At 38.0% G+C, this 21,361-nt stretch overlaps 1 protein-coding gene across 2 annotated transcripts in view; it reads right to left on the reverse strand.

The window, feature by feature from the left end:
* Positions 1 to 1,049: 1,049 nt before the first annotated feature.
* NXPH2 (neurexophilin 2) overlaps positions 1,050 to 21,361 on the reverse strand; it is a 111,228-nt gene continuing 90,916 nt past the window's right edge. For both annotated transcript variants that reach the window (XM_058548895.1, XM_058548896.1), the window contains one exon: positions 1,050 to 3,542. In XM_058548895.1, coding sequence (XP_058404878.1) covers positions 2,799 to 3,542 — 744 coding nt within the window. In that variant the 3' untranslated portion in view covers positions 1,050 to 2,798. The remainder of the gene's footprint in view (positions 3,543 to 21,361) is intronic.

Below are 21,361 nucleotides of genomic sequence, written 5' to 3' on the forward strand. Positions count from 1 at the left end.
GGTTTTTTTTTAAATTAAAAAAATTTTTTTATTGAGGTATAATTGACATATAACATTATTTTAGTTTCAGGTGTTCAATCTACTAGTTTAATTTTCATTTTTAAGAGGGTCTCTTCCTTTAACTTTTGAACAATTCGTGATTCGATGTAAAATTAACTTATGTGAATGTCCTTTTCCTCAACTGCAGTACTCAAAGGCAAAAATGGTTTTGCAGAAATGTGTGCATTTGCATGTTTAAATGAGATCTGATTTATATTGTGCCAAGTACCAATACTGACAATCATGCAGGCTTTGAGATGAAATTATGACTTAAAAATATACATGGCATATGTTCTACTCCAATTAAAAAATATGTCTAGGGAAATTTTATTTTTTTAAAATTCCACAAACCCTGCTAAAATCTAAGAATTGTGTAAACTGATTTACAGGGTTTTTTTCTTTGTATGGACATAATGTTTACATCACTCAACTTCTGAACATCAGACAGTTTTTTTTCTTTTTTTTGGTGAGGAAATTGGCCCTGAGCTAACACATCTGTTGCCAATCTTCCTCTTTTTGCTGATGAAGATTGTCCCTGAGCTAATATCTGTGCCAATCTTCCTCTATTTTGTATGTGAGATGCCGCCACAGCATGGCTTGATGAGCATCGTGTAGGTCTGCACCTGGGAACTGAACCCGTGAACCCTGGGCCACTGAAGCAGAGAGTGTAAAGTTAACCACTACGCTACTGGGCTGGCCCCCAACATCAGACAGTTTTAAATTGCATTTCATGTTGTCATAATAATAATAGCAATCATAATGGCAGCTCACACTTATAGAGTTCTTACTAGATGTGAGGTTACATGCCAAGGGCTTTATAAGAATAATCCTTTTACTCTATAATCTCTAAGCTGCTCTATTTAACATGTACATACAGAAAATCATAATGTTCAGTCGATATCACACACACACACACACACACACACACACACACACAATAAATGCTTGTGAGGAAAAGAAACAAGGAAAACAGTCTTTAAAAAACAAAACAAAACTCTGAAGTCATGTGACAGATTTACCAAATTCCTTTTATTTACATAGAAATGTGTACACATTCTTTCTCTGTACACAGAAAATTCTAAGTATATATACATGTATGGTTCCCACATATTTTACAATAAATAGTATTTTAATCTTGTTTCTAGATGAAAATCAAAAGATGTCTTAAAATATTTCACACCAACCACAAAGTTACAAAAGCACCTGATGAACTCAGAGAAAAAAATTCAAGCCTGTACTACCACACACTAAGCCTAGCACAATTTTTACAAAAGACAAAATCAAACACTGTGCAGCGATCACCAGTAAAAGGAAAGGAGTGGAGATGCAAAACAGAGAATGTAGCTGTTGGCTTTTTGAACAATGTGGTCAGAGCATTTTTGTTGATTAGGACTGGTCTTCTTTCAGTCCTCAATTTAATGTGTTACTTGGACTGATATTTTACAGATAGGAGGGGAAAAAAGTTAACCTCTATTGTAAAAAGAGTAGCCACTCCATGAGTCTTACAAGTTCTAGAAACCTTTTCACTGGTCAGCCAGATCCTCTCTCTGTGCTAATGCAAAGATCACCCAGTTCCATGATACAGGATGACCGTCCACCCCTTAGAGAATATGAGAAGGGCACTGACTATGAAGCAACATTAATTTGGAAGTAATCGCAAAAGCCAGGTGAGTCAGGTATCTTGGTTATTAGCACTTAATAATAATTAGTAATCTTTAAATATAACTATTTCCATAGAATTTGATCCCTCATTCAAATAATTAACTAAATGCAAGGAGAACTTAATCTGGGAGGCTGGAAATGATGAATCCATAGTCTTGGAACTTCCTCTCTCCACTTTCAATTTTTTTCCATTCAGCCTAGGAAGCAATCACTTTCTCTCAATTTCAGAGTTGTTTTATACATGTATATAAAATCACACTCTCAAATTATAGAATGAGGTTATAAGTTATATAGATTTTATGATATTTTTGACAATCTCACAGCATTGAATTTGGCAAAGGAATCTAAAAGTATCATGATTTTCATTACTGTTGAACTGACTTATAATATATCCAGATTTGCTTTCCTGATATACTAATATTACTACTCAGATGAGAATGTTAAGGATGGTGACCAACATGGGGCTAATTGTTTAAATCGTGTTCCACTCAACTCGAGCTCAGATAATAATGTATTTAGTTTCACGGTTGCACTGTAATTTCACAAGAGTTTTGAAACAAATTTTACCCCTTCATCTCTCATACCAATAACAGCACAGATGTGGGGGAAAAGGCAGCAATAAAAAAAGAATTCAATGTCAGAAATGCAATTCATCTATCAAATGCAATCTTTTCAGTTACTTTACTGAATCTGCTATTTTTAAGGTAACCTTCCAAAACATATTTCAAAGGCAGGCTCATTTCAAGAGCAAACTTTATCACATGCATAATTCGGTTCTTTCTTGTTACACGTTGCTACCATTGATGCTTCTTTTAGAGAAACAACAGCATTTCGAGGACTTAGCCATCCTACATGAAAGTGATGCTTCATAAACAGTTTGACTCTTCAGATTAGGGTACTTATGATTGAAACAAACACATTTCACATTTAAAGATGTTTCTTCTTTATTTTTCTTTTTTTTAATTTGAAAACCTTAAAGGAAACTAAGGTTCACTGGCAGAAACAAAAGGGATCCTTTACCATGAAGAGATGGGTTGGTTCTTGGTTGTTCTAATTAAGTACATATTCGTTCTTCGTCTCTATCACTGTGGGAAGATTCAGCCAGAAGACAAGTATGGAGTCTCACTATGGTAATTGTAGTCAGGACAGACCTTTTGCACAAGTTTATAATCAACACTGTAAAAAGCAATGTAAATGCAAATGACCTTGAAGGGCTTGGAGCACAACCAAGACACGTGGCTCTGAGTCTGCTCCTGGTAGCAGATCTTCGATGGGTCAAAGTTGCACAGGGCAGTCTTCTTCGCCCTATCTGTTTTTTCATACTCAATGCGACAATTGAAAGATTTGGATTCCTTGGTCTCCAAGGTAGACTGCGGGGAAACCTCAAATTCCACCACTTTGGAGGGGGGTACCAAACTCACTGAAACATTGCCTAGGCCTGTTGAATTATGTCGGAAATAAACACTGAAGGTTCCATTTCCATGGTCAACAATTTTCCCCGTGATAAGGAGGTTGAGTTTAACAGTTTTAATGTTAGAATGGAAGTCACCCCATCCAAACATTTTCTTAAATTTTCCTGTTTTTACTATTGGCCTCCGTTTAGTTCTTGCCAATGGCTCCTGAATCTCCGTGATGTTGGCCAGCCAATCCCAGAAGTTTTCCATGCTGTCCGCATACGCCAAGTGTCCGGGCTTTGGGACTGGAGACTGTTTAACAAACAGGCGCAGAGGATTGATGATCCTTGAGTGCACCACGTTTCCGACCAAGGTCCCTGGAGCATCTTTGTCTTCCCAATCCAGCCCCTCTGTGGCATGCACCACATTTTTACTGTCACAAAATAGCTGTGTAAAAGAAGAAAGAGGAACAAACTTTAGGGAAGGCTTTGAGCATACACACACTAAAGCCACAAAGCACAAGGAAAATTCTTGCAATATTATTTTGATTCTTGCTGAATAGCATTTCACATGCACAGCTGGGCTCAGCAGTGTAATAAGACGAGCATTGAATTCAAGCAATGTAAAACTGTGAGTACAAAAATTAAAATGATGAGATTAAGAAGAGAGTATTTCATTTTAATGGGTTGATGTGGTTTCAGTCTCTGTTTCCTAATCTTTACAATTCTATCCTTCCAGATCGGGGAAAGTGGTATATTTTGGTCTCTCATTTGATAAAAACATTAAATTTGTGAGGTCTTTTCTTTCAGATAGAATTCAGCTCTAGAATGCTGGAGGATTCTACCAAGGAGTTAGAAACCATCTGAATATAAGGTATTGATAAGTCGCTTAAGCGTATTTGGAAATATTAAGGACATTATTATATCCAAAAGCTCATATCATATAATTTCATAGCTTTTGATATAATTCCATCTCAAAATCTGTAACCAAAAAGAAGCGCGTATAGAATTAGAAAGTTCTAACAAAGTTTTAGTTGAAAAAATAAAATTTCAAATTTAGTTGCCTTTATAGAAACAGAAATAAATTGGAAACATATATTTTGAATTAATTAATACACTGTATAGGATTTAATAAATTTTATTTACAACTGAATTATACCCTGAAAGATAGAATTGCTAATAAAGAGCTACGTGCATGTGTTTTATGGATTCCACAGTATTTTGGTTCAAATCATACCCACTGAAACATAGCATTTTATTTGCATTTGATTTTTCTTTTTATTCTTTCATAGTGTGAGTCCTCATGATTTCTAAAAATCATTTAGTTAAGTCAATATGGATTTTGAGGGACAGAATCATTATATATGAAACTGTTGCCTGGAGTGAATATTTATGGATAAGTTATAAAGTCTGGAAAACAGAGGTTTCTAGTGGAAACACAGATAGCCTCTTATCTCTAATGGTGCAGACCACTCTTGTAATGATTCTCCAGAAGGCTGTCAGCGTGATGAAAAGGATAGGAAGGAAGGGAGACTGTGTTTGTGGACTGTTTCTCCAATCCTTTCAAACTTGGCAAAGCACCTGGTAAAACTAGTCTCAGATTACTACAAAAATTATTGCTTTCAATCCAATTTTGAAAAAAAAAAGACATAGTCTGGATTATAAATATTGCACTGGACTACATGGTAGAGGTTAATAACATGAGGCTGTCTTCTATATATTCCTAAAAGTTAGAAGGTTAAGTTCTAATAGAGCTTTCTGAAAAGTATTTTCACCTATACCTCATCCCCAAGTAACTTTAGAGTAGGAATCCAGGGACTTCAATGTATGTGTGGGTTTTTCTTCTTTTTTTTGCTTTGGAGGGAGGGTACATAATATATATTGGCCTCTTTGATTAATTTCCTGAAGACTTTTCTTTCTCATTTCCAGTATTTTTAAAAATTCTTTTGTCTTCACTTAAATTACCGAGGTTTGGCAGAAGGGCAAATTGATATGATGTACATTCTTACTATTTTGAGAAACTAAATCTGTACTACCCTTCCTAGGGGCTTACGCATTCCGAGTTGATACTTCTTTTTCTCTCCTGGTGTTGAAAGGCTGGCATATTCACCAGGAAAAGAAGGATCATTACTCAGGATTTCTAGCTCAAAATATTCTGGGTATTTCCGATACTATAACTAGAGCTTTCTATTTTGATCACTCTTAATTATGATGTGCACAAACCTCATTCAAATCAATTGGTAATAGCCCATGGAGCTCAGTACTGGCTCCAATAATGACCCGAGATGCAGTCTGGTCCAAGTGATGTGTCCTGGCCTCTCTCCAGAGAGAGGGCCAAAGACACGTGGAGAGACAACAAGCCCTTGCTGAGCAAAGTCCAATTTCTCTTCTTTGTAATTATGATTCTTGTTGTCCAGAGTCTATTATCTATTTTTCACCTGTTTCCAGTATTCATGAGATGTTCCTTGCTTGGTCAATGCTGACAGACACAACTTCCACTTGCTGAGAATCTCCGGTATGTAAGAACTCATTTACTTTCTCACCTCTACTCCCCTATTTCATACAACTGCCTAGCTTCTTCCCTCACTCTGGCCTGCCTTCCGCTCTTTCCCAGGGTAAATCCCTTCTGATCTTTTCTTCTTTTAACGTCTTTTTAAAAAAAATCTCAATTCTTACCTATATACACCATGCTACCTATTAATACTGTCTTAGCAGAACTAAGGTCCATTTTCCAATAAAAAATATTTTTCACCCACAAGAAAACACTCTTTGCTACCAGCAGCCACATGCTCTTTTTTTTTTTTCTTTCTTAAAATGTGTGTTTTACATTACACATTTTCCTGAATTTTTTCTGCCTGGATCATTTCTCTTGATTTATTGCTTTGCCCAATATTCTCCTTACTTTTCCATTATTGAAAACCTATAAACATTGAACCCATCCTTCAACGTCAAGTAAGTTTTGCAATCATGCAGTCTTAAGTTAACTGGTATTGGTGCATTTTAGAATACATGATAGACCTCATTATGAGATAGACATTATGATATCCCTCTTATCTCAAGGGCTATGGTTATGATGGTTCTGAGATTACTCAAGGATAATGATAATGATAATAATAATTATAATTATAAATGACTATTTACTGAGACTTTTTAAAAATTCTAAAGATTTTCTTTGTAATAATTTCTGTTGTAGCAGAACATGACCCCAACACATGTGACTCACCCTCAGAAGTATGAGTGCAAAAAAAATCTACATGATTATTTGCTTTTAGAAAGGCTCTGTAACACTTCAGAAAAGATTCTCCATACGAGAATTTAAAATGGAATTTGATTTCTAAAATATATATTCTAACACAATGCTCCTCAGGTTCAAACCTGCTCAAGGGGGGAGCCCTTGATTTTAAGATTGGTCTGTGTAAAAAAATAATAAAATTTAAGTAATAGCACAGTTCTATAATTGTTCTCTCTTCCAATGAAAACACTCACTGGCAGTTCCTGAGTTAAAAAGTAGATATACATATACATATATATATTTTAATTTTTTTGCTTTGCCCTAGACCATCACATTGCTAACTTGCTTTGACAAGAACATTAGCCAAGCTGAGAAAAGCTGTGTATAACTTCATCTGTTTATTACTTTCAAACACATGGACGGTTCTCACAAATGGTGATTTCCAAATCTAAATCCAAATCTCAACAAGCTATCAGATAATGATGTAGTGGTAGAAGAGTATAATTAAAAGGGTAAATGTATTTCTAGTTGTCTTAAAAAGCGGACAACTGTACCTCTTCTCTCTTTGGTGTAACTTGTTCAGCCTTCTCCCAGCATACTTTTTTGAAATGCATCACTGCTGAGAGGACACTCTCTCCTACACCAGGTCTACATGGATGGTGGTATGAGCTAAGTCCCCAAGGCTCAAGCTTAATCCCAGGAGACCTAATCAGGACGACTAGGGGTTGGATGAGCCGCAACCCTGCCTCCCACTCCTCCATACACTCCCAGTATGGAAGCAGCATGGTGAACAAAGCATAGGATTTGGTGCGTGATGACCTCATCACCCTCATTTAAGTGTTTGACCTGAGCCCCTGTTTTCTCACCTCTATCTTCTTTGCTGGTTGATTATAAGGATTAAATAAAAGAATAGATGGAAATTACTGAGCCCAATCTCCGGCAAAAGGCATTCAATGCCTGATGGTTCTTGCATGGTCCAATGGATAGTCCCATGCCTCCTATTCAAGAATGGTCTTCAAAAGGTTATATGAACTGTCAGGTCTCCAGGAAACTAATTAATTAATGGTTAATCAAGCAACTTGTTCAGTGCCATATGATAAATTAATGACCGAGTAGAAATCAACCTTCTCAACCCCAGAACGTCAATCAAATGCTTCCTCGTGTTTTCAGTCTTGCTGGCATCTGAATAATAGTGAGATCATAATCACAGGTGAGCTCTCTTTGCCAACAAAATGTGTTTGTGGATTTTTGATTCCAACCTACCAAATGAGTCAGCAAAGGGAGCTGAAAGTACAAAGACTCTGGCAGATGCCCTCATTCCTGAACAATTTCCCTGATATACATGCTGGGAGAGGACTGTAGGTGGTTCTGAACTTGTTCGCAAACCACTCCGGCCAAGGCGAGGTTGTTAGATGTTATCTACAAAACATATGGCTGCATCCCTGTGGTTACTTTGCATTTGCTGGGGCTCTTTATGTTAATATTAATATCACTGCTGTCTTTTGTCCCATCATATTACAATAATAATGCAAAAACATTTAACCACAAGCACGGAATGAAGTTTAAAAAAGGGCGAAAAAGAGGAATTGCTGTGCTTTATCTGTTTGAACATTCCTTGATTTCAACACATTTATCAAAGCTTAAGTAATTTCTGTCTTGGCAGGGTGTATCCATTTCACAAAGCACACACATTAGCTAGATACAATGATATCGTATTAGCTTTTTTTGCATCTTACAGAGGAGCTCAAAAAGATTAATAAAAGCTCAAACCTCCATCAATTAAATGAAGCAGGTGGAAGGATGGGAGCAGAGGAAGAAGACTGCATTTCATTTCAGTTCCTTTGTTTTTAGGGAGAAAAAAAGCTGACAGGTTCAAATCATTCATCATAACAAGCTGGAGTTGAATTTCACTGATAATTAAATGCATTTTTTCCCAAGAGGCAGAGAAGCTGCAATGAATTTTATAGTGGCAGATGTGAGAACAGTCACGAATTATGGAAATAATTTATAAACTAAAAAGCATCTTCTCTGCAAATACCATATCAGAAGATCCTTTTTTCAGCTATATCTGTTTATAATTTTAGTTTACAGAAAAGTTGTGTAGTACAAAGAGTTTCCATATACCTTGTGCCTAGTTTCTTATATTGTTAACCTCTTACATATGGTATACTTGTTACAACTCATGAACCAATATTGATACATTATTACGAACAAAAAAGCCCATACTTTACTCAGATTTCCTTAGTTTTTCCTTAATGTCCCTTATCTGCTCCAGGATCTCATCTAGGATCCCACATCACATTTGGTCATCATGAATCTTTAGGCTTGTCTTGGCTGCAATGGTTTTTCAGTCTGTCCTTGTTTCTGATGACCTTGAACGTTTTGAGGAGTACTTGTTAGGCATTTTGTGGAATCCCCTTCAATTTGAGTTTGCCTGGTATTTTTCTCATGATTAGACTAGGGTGATGGGTTTTGGGGAGGAAGAACACAGGAATAAGCCGCCATTTTCATCACTTCATCTCAAAGGTACATGCTAGCAACATGACATCACTGTTGATATTCATTTTAATTTCTGACTTAGGTAGAGAAGATCCTTTTTTTTTTTCCTGTGAGGAAGATTAGCCCTGAGCTAACATCCGTTGCGAATCTTCCTCTTTTTGCTGACATCTGTGCCCACCCTCCTCTCCTTTATATGTGGGATGCCTGCCACAGCATGGCTTGACGAGCAGTGCGTAGGTCCGTGCCCAGGATCCGAACCTGTGAACCCTGGGCCACTGAAGTGGAGCATGGGAATGTAACCACTAGGCCACTGGGCCACCCCCAAGAAGATCGTTTTTATAAAGTTTTGCTTCTAGAATTCTCACAAGGCTTATACACTTTTGTTATCATAAGCTTAGATTAATTTACATTTAATTCAGTGGCACTTGGTTTAGGATTGATTTTTTTGAAAAAGTCAGGAACTCTCAAGCATTTCAATTCATAATTCTTTACCGCATCACTGAATTATCTAAAATAATCTCAGAGTTGTTTAAGAAATCATACATTATTTATAAATTATTCTGGCAATACTACATGCTGTAAATGTATCTGTCATCATCATTTTTATAACTGCCATTTTATTTTTATTTAATATTCATTTCTTAAAAATTGGGCCCATTTTGATATTTCATAGCTCAATAAAAAGCTTATTCTATAAATATCTTACATAGGGCTGGAATTACTTGCTGACTGTATTAGATTCAAATGTCCCTTTTCTCAGTCTTGGAGCCAGTCCATTGTACTTGATTCTACATACCCAGTGAGTCAGTGCCAACCTTTAGACAGTGCTTTCTTTGCGAGTCAACCTGTTTACCATAGGGAAAGGAGCTAATGAAAGAAACTCTCATAAAGGAGTGTTCTATATTCATAGTACTCTGCATGCTGCAGACTATGAATGTTACTTGGTGTTCCTTGGGATCTGGGACCATAATTATGGGATCACCCTTTTCTGTACATCCATTACTATGATAGCTTCGCTTCTTCCCTGTAGCTTCATGTTGGGCTGGGTCCTAAACTGCGGAGAGTAGGGTGGGGAGTTTACCTACACTCAGTGAATACAAGAAAGGAAGTGAAGGGCATTTAAAGCTTAAGCTTCTGGGGTTCAAATTCCATTCAATATATATCACACCACTATCAGTCCAGGTAGCTCTATCTTATAGCAATCAGGGTGAGGGGGGACTATAGGCAGGACCATGTAAGGAGCTGAGTGCTATAGTCCAGAGGAGAAGTGAAAAGACCCGGAACTGTGCTCACAAATGCATGGGTTCGCTTTGATCACTGATGCAACACATATTTCTCGAATGCCTTCCGGGGCAGCATTTGTGCCCTAGGCCCTGGGAGCACACTGCTGAACAGGGCTGACAGACTTCCTGTCTTCATACGATTTGCAGAAGAGCAGGGAAAAGAAACACTAAATAAATAATCATATGTTAAATAATATCTCACTTTATTACAGTTGTCATAAGGGCCTGGAAATATATTCACACTGATATATATCAGTCTAACGGGAAGCAAGGAGTGCTAGTCCTAAACAGGGGAAGCAACAGTGCAGGGAGTGAACAGAATCGAGTAATTATTACCTTTATTCTGATGAGAGAAATGAAACCCAAGATTCACTAGTTGATAGTTGATAACGAACGAATTAGTGACAAGAAAACTAATCAATCTTGATACTTATATTCCTTTTTTCTTATTTCAAATTGTATATTGATTTGTTTATAATTACGAATGACAGTGTGATAACATTATAAGACAATAGTTATATTTTTTCTAGCAAAAGGCTAATTTTTTTCTCTTTTTCTTTTATTTTTTCCCGTCTTTATTGAGGTATAATTGACAAACAAAATTGTAATATATTTAAAGTGTACGACGTGATGATTTACGTATACATAGTGAAAGGATTCCCACCATCAAGTTAATTAACACGTCCATCACCTCACAAAGTTCTCTCTTTTTTTTTGTGAGAACACTTATGATCTACTCTCTCAGCAAATTTCAATTATTCAATACAATATTATCAATTATAGTCACCATGCTGTGCACTGGACCTCAGAACTTATTCATCTTATAACTGAAAGTACACATCCACTTCTCTTAACCATAAACAGGCTCCAGCGTTCCGTCAGGCTGAATTCCCGAGTTGGAGGTCCAGTGCTCGGAGGTGACAACCTTGGCAGGCCTTGTCTTTCACCCTCAAACTCCAAAGAGCTGTTGAAGATTTATAATATATGTATTTCTTGGGTTCTGGGACAGTTAGACCTTTGCCATAATTATAGTATAACCTTTTCTATAATTCTATATAATTAATACAATATATATTAATGCTACTTGATAATGAACTAAGTATGCTCTGGGAATATAAGAAAATATTCTGAAATAATGTAGGTATGCCTTTATGTTTACAGGTGTGCTAAAATATGCGAATAAACAACAAATCTGACCAATGTCTGTGATTTTCACAAGAACTTAAGCATGTTCTAAATGAAAGGTAAAATAAAACAACTAAAATTTTTTCTGTATTCGTAATATTGAAGGGGCATCTACACCTCAAGAGGATATGTTCAGTTTTCTCTGTTTACACTAAATATGGAATATTTACAGCCTATACTGGTTTACGATGAAACATTTGCTATGATATATATAATACACAATGCATAGATTGACTAGATCTCCTACTATTAACAAGGAAGGCCATCCTCTTAACTATTTTATAGTACACCAAAAATATGTAGACTTCTATCCTCAAAGAAAAAATTTATGACTTTCCAGGATCAGGAAGAATGAGCTAAACGCTCCGAACTTGTGGATTTGTAACAAGCTGGGAGAGTTGGCTTTTTCTTAATAACAGGACTGGCATATGCCGCAAGAGATCAACTGATACAGATCTGTACAAATATTTTGTAAAGGCAGCTGGCTTGCCCTCCTTGGATATTCTGGAAGCATTTATTAATGTTCCTTCAGAGTGACAACTGTTGTTAAGTGCCAGTTTGAAAGAATAACTGTTTGTTTAATAGATCTGTTTATAATGTTATTCATGATGGAATCCATATAGCTAGCTATTAATTATTTTACTGGGGGTATTGGTTTAAGCCAAGAACTCCCAAGTGACAACTGTTATACAATCTAGAGGAGGCTTGCCGATCCCATTACAGCTGAAGAATTATAGAACCCATAATGAAAGGTGGTCTAAAGCCTCATTTTTGTTGCTTATATATAGCTTACATAGCTGGATTGCTTCAACAATTCTCCCTGTATCCTGTGGTTAAAACTAAAGTGACAACCTCCTCAGCAGAAAACAAAAACAAAACAAAACAAAACAAAAACCCAACCCTTTCACGATCGTACTCAGCATCTCATTAAATTTTTTGCTTGTAAACGAATCTTGGAAAGCATTTTTTCTGGGACGAAATTTTACAGAACATCACCTCTGTTGTCAAAACAGGAACACACATCTGCTGGACAACATACGAGGCTATACTGGTGATTAGCGGTACGGCTTGCCCTAAAGTCATATTTCTGGTGCTCCATTACAGAACTGTCACAGCAGATTAAAAGAGGAACGACATAGAGGAAATGAAAGATGACAGAATCAAACATATATTAATGTATTAATTGTACCTATTAATAATTTGTGGCATAATGTGGCATTGTTTCAAAATTCATTTTGCAAGTTGAAAAACAAATGATTGCTTAGGAGAAGAAAGCTAAACAGTGGATGCCCTTTCTGCTGAGAACAGCAAATTCATTTTACCTTCCAGATATCTTTTAATAGCTACCCTTTACATTTTTCTAAATTGATACAGGAACTAACAGGAAACATAAATGTGAAGACAGAAATCTTAGCAGTAAGACCCAAAAAGCTAGATTGCAATGCTTGGCAGTAGTTTTATTGCTAAGGTTAAATATGGCAATTCTTATTTTATCCCGATGACAGTAATCTGGAAAGTCAATGACACAACCTCTGCAAAAAATCATACACACACACATACTCCGACACACAGAAATATCGTGTGTATAAACACACGTGTGTGTGCACATACCATAATTTCTGCAAACATTTAAGGAACATGGTGTGAAAGAAAACCTAGATTTCATTTTGTATCAGCAAGCTGAATAAAGGGGGATCTTTAACAAATTATGAACAGGCTAGAAGCAAATGTTCAAGATGCCTTGTGGTGGGGGCTGCTAAATGTTATGACGCGGCCGAGTGTTCCCGAGTAAAACAAGGGCGGATTGCAGTTTCATTTAATGCAAGTTTTGCAAAGTCAAACAAAGTATTCTTTTGATAATCTAATAGATAGAAACAGTCCTGTCACTGTTAAGGAATAAATGACTCAGGCTGGTAAGTGGCACTGTCCACTGTCACCCATGTGTCCTTATAAACCCCATCCAAGTTTTCAATGAGAGAGAAGAGCTTCACATGACAGGAACACATAAATACTTCGGAGGTATAATGGCCCGGGAGAGACAACGTGAATCTGTGTCTTGACCTCTAAACCTTGGCGTCTGAAAAGGAAAGTTGCAACAGAGGAAGAGCAGTCAGATGACGGTGGAAATGCCAGACATTGTATTTCTATGCTAGTTTAGGCAGAGTTTCAAGGTGGGATGAGGAAACACAGGGGATACGGGAAGGCGGGAGACAGGGCTCAGGAGAGGTGCACGTGTCTATGGATGGCTTTGTATTTTACCATCAAATCCATTTGATGTTTCAATCTTCAGGCACCATTAACATGGCAATTAGCATATACTGCCTGTGATGTTTAGTTTTAAGTGTTAACTTGGTTAGGCTCCAGTACCCAGTTATTCAAACACTCATCTAGGTGTTGCTGTGAAGGTGTTTTGCAAATGTAGTTAACATCTACAATCAGTTGACTTTCTTTTTTTTATGTCAGCATGTATTGGTTACATTCTTTCACCAAACATGACATCTGTTAATTTGAAATAATTTTTCAAGCTGTCTTAGATACACAGTATGATATTTCACTTAAATGTAAACAGTCACAGTCTATTGAGGATTTTTACAGGATCCTACATAAATATGCCACTTTATTATGATCCAATATAAATATGTTTTGTGACAGTTACCATAGTATAAAATACCTATTTAATAAAAAGTACAAATGCATATTACTTGTGTATACGAAACTGACAATTGTGTTAAAATTATTTTTAAAATAATCATTCCTGATGTTTACACTGAGAATTACAGAGTCTTCGTAAATAATCTCATCTGATTCTTATACCTACTTTGTGAGGTGTGTGGGGCAGGAAACAGCCTTAGAGAGCTTAAGTGGCTGGTCCAAAATCCAAGTATCGAGAGGCAGCAATAAATCTAGAAATCAGGTCTTTTGTATCAGGTCATTGCTCTTTCCAGGCTAATACACTAATGGACTTCGCACCAAAAAACCTTGATTAACATAATATGATATGATATAATATAATATAATAATGTTTGTCTTATAAATAAAAAATTTTTTCTCATTACAAAATGAAAAGAAGTTTATTCTAGAAAATGAAACAGAAAATTGAGGGAAATTAAAGTCTGAGAACAACTGTTAATATTTTAATATATTTTCTCTCTGTGTGTAATGTAAATAATATATATTTTATATATTATCTTAATTATTTTTAAGGAAAATATATTATACTTAGTTACATAATAGTTCAAATCTCTGGAAGGAAAAATCTTGCTATTACTAAGAGTAAAATCTAAATTCAAAGCAGGGTCAATTTCCTCTAGACCTCTTCCCTAAATCTTGAAGGACACTTCACCATTCCAGAGTTTGTCATCAAAGCCCACCTCAGAAGGCTCCTGGATCATTCTGGGCAAGGGTAAGCTCACTGTCCCCCCGGCCTGCTGGGGTGGCAGCCCCACCACGGTAGCCCAAGGAGGTCTTATCCGCCCAGGTCTGTGCATCCACGGCTCTGCCCGCAGAGTCATTCTTTCTTCATTTTTCCCCTTCTCTGAGCCTTTCAGTCCAGGCTGGCAACATTTCTGGTGGCTTGAAATTCTCAGAATCTTGTCAGTCTCCTGTGTAATTCATGGGGACCCAAGCCATCTACACGAGCGCCCTCCACACATCTTTTCCGGATAACCGCATTTCTCTTTCTGGTTTCTGCTGAGATGGTTGATTGGATCCATGTGTCATACACTTAATGTCTTTGGCAAAGTTGTTCAGTCAGCTTTTTGGTGTTTTCTCCAGAGCAATCAATTTGACTCTAAGTAAAGGAGATTGTTCTTGATAATGTGAGTGGGTCTCATCCAATCAGTTGAAATGTCTTAAAAGCAAAATTGAGGTTTTCACGAGGAAAATAAAATTCTGCCTCAAGACTGCAGCATCAACTCCCGCCTGAGAGTTTCTGGGTCCTGCCCTATGGATGTGGGACTTGCTAGCCCCCAAAATCCCAAGAACCAATTCCTTGAAATATGGCTCCTTAGATATCTCTCTCTCTCTCTCTCTAACCTACTGGTTCTGTATCTCTGGAGAACTCTGATACATTGCCTTTTGATTTGAATAATTATGTTCACATGTGAATACCTTATTTTCATGACTCAACTATGCCTCTTGCTTTCTTATATTCTCCATAGAACCTAATAAGGGGATACTTGATGGTGACCTATCACGGGTTCAGATTTAGGGTCAAGTGTCTCCATGATGCTCCCAGAGTAAACTGTGAAAGTTTAGATCACTGCACTTGTCACGTTGTTTATTATTTACTTTTCACTTGACTCTCCCTCTTGTAAATTACTTGATGGCAGCTACTCTGTCTTGCTCTCCCTCATGCCTCCAGCATTATCACAGTGCTTGATTCACAATAAGTGCCCAAGAAAAACCAAATACATAAATCTGACTGGCAGTGTGTAACATCCTGGACCTTTCACACCTTTTTATTTCCTTAGGCTTTACTCTTAGGCCACTTTGGGAAATGTTTTAAATCTTAAATAAAATTTAGTCAATAAAGTAGTCAAGTAAGAAAAATAGTGGAGCTTGGGGGTGAGGAGTTACAAGTTGGGAGAACAGAAATGAATAATAAGTAATGATAATTTGAGAAGAGTAATGAAGCCTAAATCAAAACATTTTAAAATAATATTTGAAAAAGTTGGTTGTAATTATTAAAAGAATTAATTTACAGAGTGTTATAAAAAAGACTGAACCCTATTACTGTCAAGGAGTAGTCATTACCACAACTTCATCTGCCACCTTTAAGCTGATATTAGCTCCAGAGCTCCACCGTTAGCCCAGACTTTATCTGCAGTTCAAGACCTATCTACCTAGCTTTCTAACAGACAGGTTCACTTCAACTGAATCATGAAAAGTACACAACTCCAGTTTCGCACTTCGTAAAACATAATATGTTTCCTCCATGATAATGTAAGTGGCAGGTAAAAATGAGGACAGGCATTTTGAAAAAATGGGCGAGGGGTTTGGGGGGGCTATGAACTCTTTGTTATAACTCAAACTGACTGTAACTTTTCCTGATACAATCTATCGGGGCTGACGTTCTGCTTGCACAACACCATGAGCTTTTGTACCTTACTGACAACTGGCACAGCTAGGTATACATATTGGGAGCTTTCTTTCAGTCATCTGATACCGGGCTAAGATGGGTTGTGGCTTCTTTCTTGGCATCTGCAATCATTTGCAAACAAGATCAAAATCAAAGTCTCTTCTGTCCCTCTGGCAATCTCCTAGGTAGCCTGCCTTCCGTTCTCTGCCCCAATATGTCTTCCCACACCTGGTTCAGAAGGCCTGGGAAAGGTCAGACAGGACTGTCCTGGGATGAGGAGATGGTTCAAGACCACAGGAGGCGGCCCAGGCTCTGCCTTGCAAACATTTCGTGTCAAGCCACACCCATCAGTCATCTGGCCCAGTAAATATTCTAAGATCTGATTGTGAACCTTTAAACAGCTCCCTATTACCTAGAGCAGTGTTTATACATTTTCAGAGCAATACAACCTTTTTACCCTAAAGTAAGCTTTTGTAGAATCTCAATATATACAAGAGATACCAATGCCAATTATTAATGCACAATTATATATGAGTTCAAATGTGTAACAATTACCATTATAGGCTTCTGAATGAGAGCAATAAGGATCTTAAAATACACGTGAAATTTGAAACCAGAGGTAATAGATGATCGTTGTAGTCATGTCAGTCTCAAAATAGTTCATGGCAGCGTCTCCCCCACAAAGTGTCTTTGACAGTTTGACGGACTTGGTCAGTCCCTACATTTTGGGCCCCCACCATTATGCTCCTGAACCAGTTGGTCTCCTTTCATTAGGCTAAACTCCTTAAAGACTGTGACATTTTCTTATTCTTTGCTGTATTCCCAAGGCCCAGCACAATGTCTAAAATAAAGTACACATGTTTAATAAACGTTTTGCTAAAAAAGTGTAACCCTCCCCCATAAAGCATCAATATCATTTCAATATTTACTGAATGACTTGGTTAAATCTTCCCCTGAGATTTTATGTATTGCAAAATCATTCCTGGTCTGTATCCAAACGACCACATATTTTAAAACTATTGGGGAACAAATTCATGAAGTTTAACTGATTTTTGTAGGGAACCTGGAGAGAAGAGCCATGCTTGAGAAAGGAACAAAGTGGGATGCTACAAACAATTCCTGACGGGGTCCTGGCAGCTCTGGCCCTAGAGACTCAGGCATAATCCCAGCCTCTGGGATCCATAAGAGAAGGGTGGTTAGGCTTGGTTGAGGGGCATGGTCAGATTCAGGAAGGAACCTAGAAAAAGGGAGGCTGTGGCTTACCCTATTTAAACAGAGAAAGATTACTGTGAAGAGTGTCCTCCAGTATCCAGGGGAGAATTAGCATAGCATCCACTGAATTGCCAAGGAGACAGTCAGCTTTTCCAGGAATGTCCATGTCAAAGTAAAGGACTAAGGAAGCAGTTATTCAGATAAGTTACTGTATTGTGAGAGATCTAATTATTTCAGACTAAATGTGTTCTGGACCTAAATCACATAGGTAAATGCTCCCTTTCTCACCGTACTGCATTTGGCTTTTGTAGACATATTTAACGATCTATTATATAAGCCAGAATACTTAATAACCAGCGGAAATCTTCCCAATGTGTTAGTGGGGAAGGAGGAACAATCAGTGCTTCACTAGGTCTTTATGTATAGGGAAGTATTAAGACAAGAACTAATCAGCCTGTTAATTAATCTTGGTTCACTTTGGTGCTTACTGAGTAACTATGATGTATAGAACATGTGGGTAACATTCCCTAATGTAAGAACTTGCAGTGGAATGGATGGGGCTGCTTGAAGTGGTGGCAGAGGGAGGAAGTGGTCAGAAAGCAAAGTCATCCAGAGACTTTGTGACCTTATCTTCAACAATGTCCATCCATCATGCAATGATAAGGTCATTAGTGCTTATTTCCTTTCTGATTTCCCTCTTGCAAACGTATTCTCCTCCATCACCTAATCTTTCCCATCTAGCTCATCTCCATCCACTAGTAACTCAACCCAGAACCTTGAGTTATTCTTGAGCCCTCCCTTGATTGCACCCTCCCATATTTAATTCATCACTAATTCCTATATTCTCTTCCCAAGTCTATTGTAAATCTGTCTGCCTCTCCTTACCTCCACTGCCTCCTCCATCAACAACATGAGCTCTCTCCCAGACACCTTTAGAACACCTTGTGTCCACTCTTGTCCTTTCAATCTGCTCTCTGCACAACATCCAGAGTGACCTTTATACAACCAGGCCATGGCCCTCCACTGCACAAACTCATCAGGGTACCATTACACTGTGAATAAAATTCAGACTCCTCAAATGGTGAAGAAGGTCCTTCCAGCAATGGCACCTTCTGCCTTTCGAATGTGCACTCCACTTACTCCTATGCAGTAGCCTTCTACAACCTTCTTTCAATTCTTCTTGAAACCCATCAGAGAATTTTGCTCATGGTTCTCTTAAGGCACATTAACATTCTGCTTGTTTTAACTCCTCTCACTAGATTGCAAGTTACTTTGAGTCTCCTATAACACGCATTCTACACACATCTTGGGGGGGCACCTCTGCGTTCCAGGCATTGGGTGGGCAATGGGATGCGATGCTGAATCAGACAGTCATGGCTCCCGCTTTATGGAGCATAGTGTCTAGTGGAGGAGACCGACAGAAAATTTGTAGACAAACACATTTACAAAATAAATACCAACTGTAGGGAATGCAGGGAGGTAAACCAATAGGAGATGCACCAGAGAATAGGGTGGGTCACTTTAGAGTGGGTGGCCAGGGAGTCCTGAGGAGGTGACATGTCAACTCACATGAGGAGAACTGGCTGGAGCTCACTGCAGGGACAGTGCAGAAGGAGTGGTCTGGGCAGAGGGGCAGCGTGTGAGAAGCCTCACGGGCAGATAAAGCGTGGTGAATTCTGAGAATTGGATGACAGCAGTTAGTCTGGGGTGGGGGGAAGAGGGAAGGGTGCAAGGTGTTACTGCAGAAGTAGGCAGGGGTCAGATCATTTGGGCATCAAGTTGAGGGTCTCACTTGTAGGAAGTGTTTAATAAATATCTGTTGAATTTTCATGAGGCAAATATACTCCAACTGCAAAGTACACAGGCTAAGAAACTGAGGCCCTTAAAATTAAGAAAAATGTCTAGAACTGAGGTCTCCATATTTCCCAGTTGAGCGCTCTTTCTAGTATCACCATAGACCATTAAATACAAATGAAGACATAGAAGCAGAGCTGAGATGTGATTACTCAGCAGCTGAAGATGACCATGTCCACTTCTATCAGGCACAGATTGAACATGATTGACATGTTCATTGACATTAATTGACAGTCTTTTATCAGAATGCATGACAGCTACTGATGGTTTTCCTGAGTCTATCTTCATTCTAAAAGCAAATCCTGCTCTCTGCCTGAATGCTCACTCTTCCTCAAACTCTAATTGTCTAATTACCTCCTATGTTTTCTACATCAGGGAAGCTATTTCTCACTATAGTGACCAAATTATAACTTTCTAATATATGCACTCTTGGAATCTGAGCAGCCAGGTAGGAAGTCGAATTACTCTGCTGGAGAGACCATGTTTAGAGGCTCTGAAGTTACATGGAGAGGGAAACAAGCCCAGCTGAGTCCAAACTACCAGCCATCCCTTCCAAGGCCCCAGACACGTGAGTGCCACTCAGTGGAGTGGCACTAGTGGAGGAGACCGACAGAAAATTTGTAGACAAACACATTTACAAAATAAATACCAACTGTGGGGAATGCAGGGAGGTAAACTAATAGGAGATGCACCAGAGAATCACCCAACTAAGCCCTGTCCAAATTTCAGATCCACAACATCATGAGATATAATAAAATGGCTGTTGCTTTAAGACATCAAATTTTGAGGGTGGTTTTGTATGCAGTCAATAGCTAAAACATGGAGGACATGTGTAACTTGGTGAGGTGAAATAGAGCAGTAGCCACAATGTGCAGGTGCTAGAGAGATAATGAGAACTTTGCCTTGCAGACGAGGTTGTCTGTATGCGGAGTGACCTGCACAATTAGCCTGGATGGTTCGGCCTTAAGTCATTATGATTTATGGACCCCATACAAAGCCCTGGGGTCTGCCTAAACTCTGCCTGCAGGATTTCACAGTCCTTGTTGACGCAGGTTCTTGAAAAGTCTAGACCCTATCCCTGGGATCCCCTGAAGACGATCACCTGAGTCCAGACCATTGGTATGACTTCCACAAGATTCCAAGGTTGTGTTTACATCACCGAGGAACCAATGCTAGTTCCTCATCAGCCACTGCACAGCTCTGGTCAATTTATATATTTCAGTGATGTTCAAAATACGTGTTAAAAGAAGCTTCAATAACTCTCCTCCAATGCTAAGTAACCATCTCTCTATTTGGCGCTACGTAAGAATTCCTATCTGTTTTCGGTCTTAATTGGGCAGCTTTTTGGCCTGGAGAGAATTCTTAAAGGTTAATTCTGAATGGAAGCCTAAAAAAAGAAAAGGATTGAGCACACACTGTTAAGCCAGGCCAACAGGAAGCAAGTGAAATTCATGATGGTTGGGTTTTATTTACTTAATATGCGCACAACAGACATCGTTTTTATACATAGCTTATTTGATCTTTAAATATATCTCACTTCTCATCTTGATATGACCTAATTCTAAAAAGTGTGTTCCTCAGAATACTTGGAGCTTTGTAATATTTATAAAGGAATCACATCAACAGCAGAAGCAGCAGCAGATAAAACAATTAGAAGAGGCCTGGCTTCTTTAGTCACTTGTCAGAACCTCAAGAAAGGCTTCTCTCAAATAAATTAAACTTATTTTTCCTTCATATACAGTGGATGTAAGTTATATTTCATTTCATGCATACTCTCTTTTTAAAAGAAGTTTCAAACAAGGAATTAATGAAGAATAACACTTAAGACCCCACTTGCCTCTTTTCCGTATTATTTCCTTTTTAATATCTTTGCTTGATTTGCTTTCATGGTTTGCCCTGTGATTTCATTTGTTTCTCATGCT

The sequence above is a fragment of the Diceros bicornis genome, chromosome 10, assembly GCF_020826845.1.
Source record: "Diceros bicornis minor isolate mBicDic1 chromosome 10, mDicBic1.mat.cur, whole genome shotgun sequence".
NCBI classification, from domain to species: Eukaryota; Metazoa; Chordata; class Mammalia; order Perissodactyla; family Rhinocerotidae; genus Diceros; species Diceros bicornis.